The sequence below is a fragment of the Halyomorpha halys genome, unplaced genomic scaffold (assembly GCF_000696795.3).
Source record: "Halyomorpha halys isolate HHAL.00 unplaced genomic scaffold, Hhal_1.1 Scaffold343.1, whole genome shotgun sequence".
Taxonomy (NCBI): domain Eukaryota; kingdom Metazoa; phylum Arthropoda; class Insecta; order Hemiptera; family Pentatomidae; genus Halyomorpha; species Halyomorpha halys.
Genome location: NW_027109758.1, coordinates 243,103 through 253,904, shown reverse-complemented (window position 1 = coordinate 253,904; position 10,802 = coordinate 243,103). Strand labels below are relative to the sequence as shown.

Sequence of the window (10,802 nt, the reverse complement as noted above, 5' to 3'; positions counted from 1 at the left end):
CTTGATTTTTTAATACATCTTAAAATGAAATAATCTTCCAGCAATTATCAAATGTTTATTGTAATTTTTACCAAAATTGTAAATTGAAGTATTAGGCTTGGAAGTGCCAGAGTTGGTTCAAAATTATGTCATGAAAAAAATTATTGTCTTATGATAAATAAACTAATGTTAAAAAAAAAAAAAATGTATATATATTGCTAATCTTCTTAGGTTGCTACTACTTTAAACAAAAAAAAAGGTTATAGTGAATGATAGTACTGGTAAGCAATTCTATAGCTTCCTTGCTACTAGATATATTTCAGCCTTTGGAGTAAAGTCGCATCATGTGTTACATCTAAAGTATTAGGAGGAAATAGCTGATTTTTAATTTACATTGTTTTCCTCGCTCACCTTACGATGTGAAGGTCATCAAAGCATAATGAAGTAGATAGGGTCTGAATATATCGGGTGATATTAATAAACCATACTGATTTCTTATAAATATATTAAATTCTTGCTAATAACTATTTATTTATCATATTCATTTATATACATGAAACTAATAATTACAAGGAGACTGTGTATACTGAAAGTCAAATGGACCAAAGCCATTCTTACTTTAATTATTTTATTTTGAATAATATAATGGTTAATTTTGTATATTATGTAAATATTATTTTATGATTAATTAAATATTTCATAAATATAAAAACAAATTAGTGTTTTATTTGTTATAAAAGTCATGTCACAGAGAATACACAAATTCATAAATTTATGAATTTAATAATTTAGTATTTCATAATATTAAGGAGATATATAATTAACTTAGATATTGTTGTTTGCCTAATTGATATTGTGGTTCTTTAATATCAAAACAGTAAGGATCATAAGCGACTGTATTGAGTAGTTGACTTCGTATGGCCCACCGACGATACTCCCTAGCCAGTTTCTGAGCTTTTAGCATTTTCCCCAGGTAAAAAGAGAAAAGCATTCCAAATACCTATCAACAGATATGATAAATAACTAAAATGATATTAGCATGGAAATGTGCTTAAAAATATCATCAGTCACTAAATTGAGTATTGATAATTATAATGATTTTCTACTACTGAATAAAACTATTAAAATATATGAAGTTTATTGAATAGTAAACACTCTCAATTTTATAGAAAAAAAAAAGTCTAACCTGTGTGAATGCTAGCAAAAAAGCACTGATTGTTAATATTTTGCTACTCTCCATAACAATTGTTTTTAAAATAAAGTGACAACCAATATTAAATGTGCTCCTGCATGAATCATATTCCTCAAAAGCACAGCATGATTTCAGAACACTGCTGTTGTTATAAATTATCTGCCAATCCCTTGGACCTGACATTCCACAACAGTGTAGCTAAAACATATAAATGTTATCATATAATAATAATATATATACAGATTATGTTTAACTATAGAGTCTAACATTAATTAAATTAAAAATTATAATATAACATATATATTCTATAATTTCATAATTCATTATTTTTTATTACATGATTCATTTTTGATTAGTTTAAAAACAAATATCAGCTTTTTTTTTTTAATCTTGCTAGATCATGTTATAAATGGAACTGTTATGATTATTATAACTTACTGTTATTTAAGATATCTAAGTCTAATTACATTGTTAATAGAATAAATATTATCTGATGAATCACAATATTCTTCTTTAGATATTTGCCTAAAGCTTTCTAGAGGGTGATTATTCATTTGACTGATCTTACATATATAAGCTTTCTATATAACCAGAGTTGGACTGAAAATAAAAGATAAAATATTTTTCTTTTTTTTATGTCGTATTTAGGGAACAAAATACAAATTACAAAAATTATTTTGTACATTAGCACAGACAATATAGAAAACATATTTTGTATTCTAACAAACGAAATGCAGAAAACGTCTTTTGTATTTTAAAGCAATTAAATAAAAAATACTAAAAAGTATTATGTATTTCGAGGAGTAAAATACAAAATAGTATTTTGTATTTAAAATACTTTTTTTAACTTAATACATAGGAGTATATTTCAGTATAGACAGAAAAGTATTTCAAATATAACATTTAGGAACATTTAGGATTTGACACAATTTTCATCCAGAATAAATTGGTGTAATTTTTATTTTAAATGCTTTTCTTCCAAAATATATGAGTGTAATTTTGTTTGAAATTACTTCCTTCTAAAATACTTGACAGCAGTTTGTAACTGAAATACTCAAAGTATTTTTTATTTGAATTATTTAAAAAGTATTTTGAGTTGCAAGTTTTTCCCAAATCTGATACATAATCAAGTTTTTAACTTACCTCTTGCTGCAAATTGTCAAAAACGATTTGCGATTCTTTATTTTTTGTGTAGGAAAACAAAGTCTTGTTAAGATTATGAACAATTTCCACATCTATAGTTGACATTAGGATGTTGTTTGATAATCCTGCGCATAGTTGTAATATGGAAATCATTCCAAGAAGAGTTCCGAACTACAAACAACAATTTTTTTAAAAAATATATTCTTTATTTTAAACATTAAAAATTGTATAAGGTGATAACTTCCACTTACTGTCATTATCAAAAATGAACTTTCTTTTATGGCTCCTAAACACCCAAGACAGGCTACTCCAAAAATAGTAAATCCCACAGATACAAGCAATGTCGCAGGAGAAAAAAATACAGTTGCTAGAAATGTTGAGAATTCTTCATAAATTGAATTGATAGTGGTCCCAATTATTATTAGTGACATCCCTGTTATCTATTCCGATCAAAAAAAATATTATAATGTTATTCATCTTATAAAAAAAAAAAATACAAAATAATTAAGAACCAATGTATTTTAATTAAAATATGTCCTTAAAATATTAATGTTAATATTAAGAATCTATAATAAAAATATAGATAATATTTTTTTTATTGAATAAAGAAGGAAAAAATCATAAAAAATTATTTTAAAAAGTATAAACTTTTTCCTATGTCAGCACTTAAATGGCTATTCTTTATTATCTTAATCACAGGCACTACAATCTGGTATGGTTATTTACTGCATCCATTTCCATTTCTCTTATCCTTGCATCAGGCTCTGCTAAGCTCTTGCTTCCTTTCTGTGGCCTCCACCTCGTCTTCCTATCTCAATCATGGCTGTCATCTTTTATTTTTTCTTTCACATACCCAAACAATAATTCCTTAATGGGTGAATCATCATCCATTCTTGTGACACGTCCAGGCCACCACAGTCTTGAACGTTTTATAGTTTGTACCTCATCCGGTCCCCAGTAAATTTCGTATAACTCACTTCCAAATGTTAAGTTTGGTGATGGCCTTAGAGGGTTGGCAAGGATATATTTGGTCTTTGTCCTATTGATGCGCAGACCAGTCCCATTTTTTGTCCTGCTGCCTCTTATTGCTGGAAAGACCTTTTCCAACTCTCTCTGTCTATGTCATCTACGTAAGCTAGAATTTGGACTGACTTGGTGAGAATCACAGTTTCCTTGCACATCAGATTTTCTTAAATGTTCCCCAGTTCTAGATTGAGCAGCATGCAGATAGGCCATCTCTTATTTTCAGGCCTTTTGTGGTCTTGAGTATCCATAACAGTTTTCCCCTTATTCTAACTTGACATATCAATCGTATTATCAGTAACTCGGTAAGATACATCAATTCATGATAATACTTGTATACTGTTCCTCTGGAAAAGTCTTAGGTATCCAAATGTTATGCAGAAAGTCACAAGATAACTTTAAATGACTTATTATGCAGCTTTCAAAAGTTCTGCAACTGTACTGTCTGATCCTGGAGCTCTGTTAGTTTTTAGGTTTAGCATTGTTTCATTAATTTTATCTTTATCTGGCTGTTTGATAAACTCAAAGCCATTGTGCAGAACAGGAGTTTCAAGTTTTATAGTTGAGCCCTTAGATATACTTAAAACACTTCTAAAGTGGTTAACCCGTCTGTCAGTATGGCTTCTGTATTGATAAGTGATCCATCCTCTTCTTTGACTAGCATTTCTCAGCTTAAATTCCTTGTTTTAGGTGTTTACAATCCTGCAGAAGGCTCTTATGTTCTCCTGGTTTCTCAGGTGTTCAATTTCTTTTATTTTTTCCTGCTTTTTCTTCTGTGAACACATTTTCTCGCCTTCTGTCTTTATATTCCATAACTGCTTGGCGAGTTCTGTTCTCTTTTAACCTTGTTTTTCCAGTTTTGCATTTTAGGTCTAACCCAGTAGATTTCTTTCATTCCTAGCACCTCTTCTGCTATTTTTTAAATTATCTCTTTGCAGTGATTCCATGATAGTGACCCAGTTCTAATGCTTTATCTAGTCTTGGGGTGAATTCTTCTTTGTATTCTGGTTTGCATAGTTACATCACTTTTTTCCATTTGAACCCCTTTGTTTTTTTTAACATTACTTGTTCTACCTCGAATGCATACTAAAACAAGACAGTGACCGCTTTCAATATTTGCTAAAAGTTCTCATTGCCAGGGGACTAGATCTTTTATAACAAGAACATGGTCCTTGAAATTGGATCCTAGTATTGTTGTCTGGAGTAACCAATGTGGCTTTATAGATGTTTTTACAATCAAATATATTGTTATCAACCATCTGTTCTTAATTTCAAATAATAAATATTTTTATTTGGTAATATTTGTATTAGTTTCTCACATTAGGGATAAATATTGTTATTAAAGGAATATAAAGGATTTACCTATTAATAGGTAAGTTATTATTGTATAAATTCATGTATAATATTTCATTTAAATTCCAAGTATTCAGCTAAAAACACAAAAGTGCTTTGATAGATAACAGATAGCTTAATAGCTCCAAGTTGGTCATAAGGGTTGGTAATTAGTGGTTTCATACAACAGCAGAAAAAATTTAACAACTCTGCATAAATAGAATTAATAGATAGATAATTAGCAAACCTATATCTTATTATATAGTGGTGAGTATTTGTACATTTCAGTTTGTGGTTCTTCTATGTATGTCATATTTGGTCATTTATGTCATGTATGTCATTGTGACATGACATGTATGTCATTTTGCATTGTCATATTTGGATGATGAATTTATATGAGTTATAAAATTGAGATAGTAATACAAATGTTATTTAGTTATCACAAATCAGTGATTAAATTTGATCCTAAAAAATTATGCCTTAAAATTTACAAATAATGTATTTTTCCTTCAAAAAATTGCCGAATATTAATCTTTTTATTTTATTCGAATTTAATCTTCATAATTTTTTTTTTTTTATTATTCCTCAAATCAAACAGTGATATACATAATAATACCCATCGGAAGGTTTCTGTAATTAGTATTGCCAATATAGTAGAGACAATTTATGAATAAGTACAACAGGTAATGTAGACCTTCACTGTGTCCATTTATGAATAAGTACAACAGGTAATGTAGACCTTCACTGTGTCCATTTATGAATCATATATGTACATGTCATATAATATATATATATATTTGTGTGAAAGTGTGGAACACAAACATTTTTATTTGTTGTATCATAGGTTGGTTAAGTTAAAAATAATATTAATGTGAATTGGAATGCACTAGAATATCATGAAGACCTTCAACGATTATATGTTAAAACATTGGTGTAGAATGGGTTTATTTAGACATTACTTGACTCTTTTTTATTTCTCTTCAAGTAATTTTGAACAGAGTACCCGTTTCATGTTGGCAGATTATATAAGCATGAAATAATATATAGCCTATCCCTTTGTGTAGGTAAACTTCTAAAGTATTTATATTGAATTAAATTTGTTTTCTACAAGCCAGTAATTCAATGGATTAAGTAAATTTAGGTTAAAGTATTTTAAAACATTATTCTAAAGAACTGGGTTAATGTAGCGTAAAACAAGAATTGAATGGTAAGAATGACAACAGCTTCTAAGGGAGACTGGAATTAAAAAAAACAGAATAATCTTTAAAGCTTTTTGAAACTATTCTAAAAAGTAATACAAACTATCATCCTTTGAGGTTTTGGACAAATTTTTAAACTAAATTTATAAATGAGAAGAATATATGATTTTACTTATATATATAGTTTTTAACACTGAGTTTAAACATTTTTTTTTTTTAAAGTTATCTTAATACTAAATTCATTAAAAATATTAAACTGATATATTAAGAATTTTTTTATTACAATATTTTATTTTCATCTTTAAAAATTAACATTACATGTTTGGAGATTAGTGCATTATTTCTTTAAAATACTTTTTTGTTTACAGCAGTATTTATAATCAAAATTGATATTCATTAATTCTAGATATACTTCTTTTTATCTTTTCTTGAAAATTGATTAGGTATATTTCCATGAATTTTTTCCTTTCATTCATATTCCCAACACATGTAAATCCCATTATATTTATTTATTGCTATTACTTTGTTTATTAGTGGTAGGAAGATCTGATGAAAAGAAAGTTCAAATTTAAATTGATGAAAATATTTAGTTCAATACTTTCACATGTTGAACGGTTTATTCTGAATTGTACATTTAAAAATAGAGAATGAAACAGAATATAAATAAATTTAATTGTAAATGCACTTATGGATATAAAGTAAACACACTAATAACACAAAGATCGCCATTATATTCATAAAATTAAGTTAATAGTAACTTTGTTGTTTATTTTGAATAAACTGTGCCCAACACTGTTTTATTAAATATGTATGATAACATTGCATAACATGAATTACTTTTTCAAACTCAACTAATTGGTATAAATAAAAAAAAAAAAAATTAAGTAACTTCTTACTTACAACAAGGATGATGCTGAAAAATATTATGCTGAACTTTATGCATCTTATTCCTGTACCCTCACTAACTAGCAACATTTTGTAAACTTTACAATTTTAATATTAAGGATTGAGACATTTGAGTTTCACTTTTTATCTAACAGATAAAAAGCTTGTAGATCAAGATAACAGGTTAATAAAGTCATTATGATCCCCACCTTACTTAAAACCATTGAAATGAATATAAAACTAGCTCAAAAGTAAATGACATAAGTACATGGCCTCTCATTATTGATTTCCTATTAATTTAATTTTAGACCTAGGTTATTTATAAACAGGGGCTGGATTTTCGTGCAAATGGATGGGTAGAGGCGTGCTTTTCATATTATAATTATAGTAGTGCATTTAAACAAAAACAATATTGATTTTAAATTATTGTCGATTAATACTTGCAGATATTAAAATATGTTGTTAATATTAATTTTCTTTTAGTTGCCAGAAAATATATTATGAAAATGGTACCTTTTATTTATTTTTTTAACATTTAATATTTGAAACTAATTTAATTAATTTTAACTGCAATAGATTCATTTACTTGTTTCATACATATAAATTACTTCAATTTTTTTTTCTTCTCCACTTACTAATTTCATCATAATAATTGTTCAAAAGTAAATTATTGTTATTTTATTTAGTTTGCTATTAGAGCTTTCTGATTGGAACATTATATAAAAAAAAAAAATGTACTGCTATAACTTTTGTAGCAGTTTATTTTGGCATTTTTATTGCACAATGAACTCTATTTATATCGAAAAACTTTACCTTACTGAAAATAGTATTACTCTTATGAACCACTCAAAATATAATACAACAAAAGTATAAATTAAATCATTTTGTTTTAAAGTTTTATAACTAGCATACAAAATGAGTTTAAATGTGATACAGAATAATGAAAACAAATGAATTTTATAAAGGAGAAAATAATAAAATCAATTAAAAATAAGTTTCTTTATTTCAGAATATTACAAAGATAAATCCTACGTTTCCAAACATTTGCAAGACTTAATAGGTACTTCACATAAATAATACATAAAGAATTAGAGATTAAAAGAACATATTTTCAATCATCCATATGGAATTAAATTGAGGCTTTAGCTTTAAATAAAAGAAAAAAAAAGGTTATACATTATTAAACAATTTTCCAAAAATTTGTTTATTTGTGGAATTTTTACATCACCTTATCAAAAATATGTATGTTCTATCTCAGTTTCAAATGAAAATCGGTTGAAAATATATTTAACATTAACAATTTTTGTAACCAACAAATAAATTTATTCGATTTTGAAATGAAAGTTCTGTTCATATTGATTACTTAGTAAATGTATTCATTTTATTGAAATAGTAAATATCCATTATTAAAGAAAAAAGTCACTAAAAAGTACTAGAAAAATTTTTTTTTGATTAACATTTATAACAAAATAATCTTATATACTAAATTTATTATGAAAATGTATAGGAAAAATCTTTCTTCAGTCATAATATTATCAAAACTCATGTTAAGAGGAAAATTCCTCAACCTTTTTTTTTTTTTTAAGGCACAAAGATGATCAACATAAAATACTTACTAAAATGGCAATACAATCATCAGACTAAAATGTATGAAAGTTTAAGACATGACAAAAAAATATATACATCAATCACTGATATTCTGTAGAATAAAGGTTTTTCAATAATTTTGATTTTAATGCTTAAACAGTTTCGTAGTTCGATTTCCTGATGTATCTTCCCAAATAGCAAGCAAACACTATTCCAATGAACTGAAAATAAATAAAATATTCATTAACAAAAATAAAGTAGTTTTAATATATTTCCCATTTGATTTGTTATTAAATTATTTTATCTTAAAATTATTAGAATAAAATTAAGGGAACAGATTACACCTCTTGTTAAGGCAAGCAACTTACTCAAAAGAAAGTTTAAACCAAACTCAAGGTAATTATTTTTATACTTTAAGTATGTATATCATAAAAGGTATACGAAGATTAGACCTAGTAATGTGTACAAAGTTCATGAACCATATTACTAACTAAATTTGAATATTCAGGATTTATTACCAGAATTTTATCATCATTACAAATCTTTGAGCTAGTCTTAGAACAAGACTTTCTTTCTTTAATGCACTAAAATTAAACAATTTGTAAGCCCTACATATTTTGAAGTAATGATACTAGGCTTAAAGTAAAAAAATAATCCCAAAAAATGTTAATAATAATTTATATTCTTCTTCTCTTTAAATATTGCATACTATCTAAACCTACAATCATCATCAAAACCAGCACTTAAAATTCATATGACCAATAAAATTATAATTAACAAATTTATTATTAAGCAACAACTGCACTAAATTATTCATAAATCTAACTAATGTGCAAATTAATTCAATTATATTTTAGTTAAAACACTAAACAAAACAAGTTGCCACTTTTTCTGATTTTAAATCATTTAATTTGTAGTAATTTTACTCAACTACAGATTACTGAAGTACTTTAGTAAATAACAAATGTAATTGTGGTTTATGAAAATTAAGGAATAACAATAACTATGGGACAAATTATAAAACCTGACTGAGCAATGTTGCAGTTATAACAAATAAACAGGAAACACACAAGTTTATAAACATCATAACAATAAGACAAAACTCTAGCTAACACTACCAATACATTACTATTAGGATCAGATTTCTTCGACTGTAAAGACAAAATAGGAAAAAATATTTAAAAAATAATGCTACCAAATAATATAAGAAAACTAGCACTAAGTTTACTACTAACTATGAGTAAAAACTAACACAGGAAATTTATAAATAAAAATAAATAATCAGTTAAAAGGTATTTTCTGTTTTTAACTGATCTTTAAAAATATTGCTAAGCACAAAGGAAGCTTTTAATTTATTCATACACAGCTAAAATGCTAAATAATACAAAATAATTATTCATTAAGAGACTGAAAACAGCACAAATAAATAAGAAATATCTATGCCAGAATATTAGATGGTAAAATCAACAACACAACAAGGATACTTGTAAAACAATGTCTCTCGCAAATGATAAGCATTGAGGATTTAATATACTTAAAAAATATTGCTATACTATTATTCACCATCAATGTTAACAAAAAAAAAAAATTACCTGTGCTGCTATTATCGAGAAAGCAACACAACCCAGAACAGTTGTGCTGTCTTTGACCACTTCAGTTAGCTTTATTCTGCATGAATTTTTGTATAGTCGAGATGATTCAACAGTACATGTCAAATTATGAAGGGCACCCAGACCATCACAACAAGATAAAGGAAGCTTGCCAACAGCATCAATCCAATCTTTGGGGCCATCAATTCCACAGCATTGGAACTAAAAGAAAATTGTAAATAAAATGAATAATTAATATTTTATGAAATGTACATTTTCAAAGAAATACAATAATAAATTTTATAATAAGTAATATAATTAACAATTTACTAAAACTAAAAAGTTAATAAAAAAATATTCAACTGATATAACTTCAAAATTGAGAATTTAACAGAAACAAATAATTCTCTATTAAATACATTAAACAAAATTAACCAAAGTTATACAATGTAATGTAAATATAATTGCATAAGAGTCCTGAAGAATGTGCCAAACCTGTTTTGATGCCTAACATTTTCAGACAGCTTAAAAATTTTAAATATCACAAAATACTGAGAAATAAATGTTATTATATGCTGATGCTTCAACTTGTAGTTTAATATATATCTATAATAAGTGATAGAACTTATAAGACAAAAATAAATAAATATCATTACCTCTTTCTGAACAGCATCCCACAGTATCTCTATGTCAGTAACATTGGGATATAGCTTTAATGTATCATGAACCTTAGTATTAATAAGTTCACCTGTTTTATTAGCAAGTACGTATCCAGTAACTCCACTGGCAAATTCAAGAATCATCACAAAAGTTAATAAGATGCTGAACTAAAAACAAATTAATATTGAAAATCATGAAAAAAAAAAAAAAAAA

The 10,802-nt window shown here is 26.3% G+C and overlaps 2 protein-coding genes across 2 annotated transcripts in view; both read right to left on the bottom strand.

The window, feature by feature from the left end:
• Positions 1–467: 467 nt before the first annotated feature.
• Positions 468–7,028, bottom strand: LOC106681504 (CD63 antigen). Its single transcript, XM_014421849.3, has 5 exons — positions 6,769–7,028; positions 2,566–2,754; positions 2,315–2,485; positions 1,166–1,369; positions 468–979 (listed from the first exon to the last, which is right to left on the bottom strand). Exons 1-5 carry the CDS (start codon positions 6,841–6,843, stop codon positions 800–802), a joined length of 819 nt encoding a protein of 272 aa, XP_014277335.1. The 5' UTR covers positions 6,844–7,028; the 3' UTR covers positions 468–799.
• A 709-nt stretch (positions 7,029–7,737) lies between these two features.
• LOC106681505 (23 kDa integral membrane protein) overlaps positions 7,738–10,802 on the bottom strand; it is a gene marked incomplete in the record, with an annotated part of 6,541 nt that continues 3,476 nt past the window's right edge. The window contains 3 exon segments of the mRNA XM_067047923.1: positions 7,738–8,561; positions 9,933–10,151; positions 10,586–10,756. Coding sequence (XP_066904024.1) covers positions 8,493–8,561; positions 9,933–10,151; positions 10,586–10,756 — 459 coding nt within the window.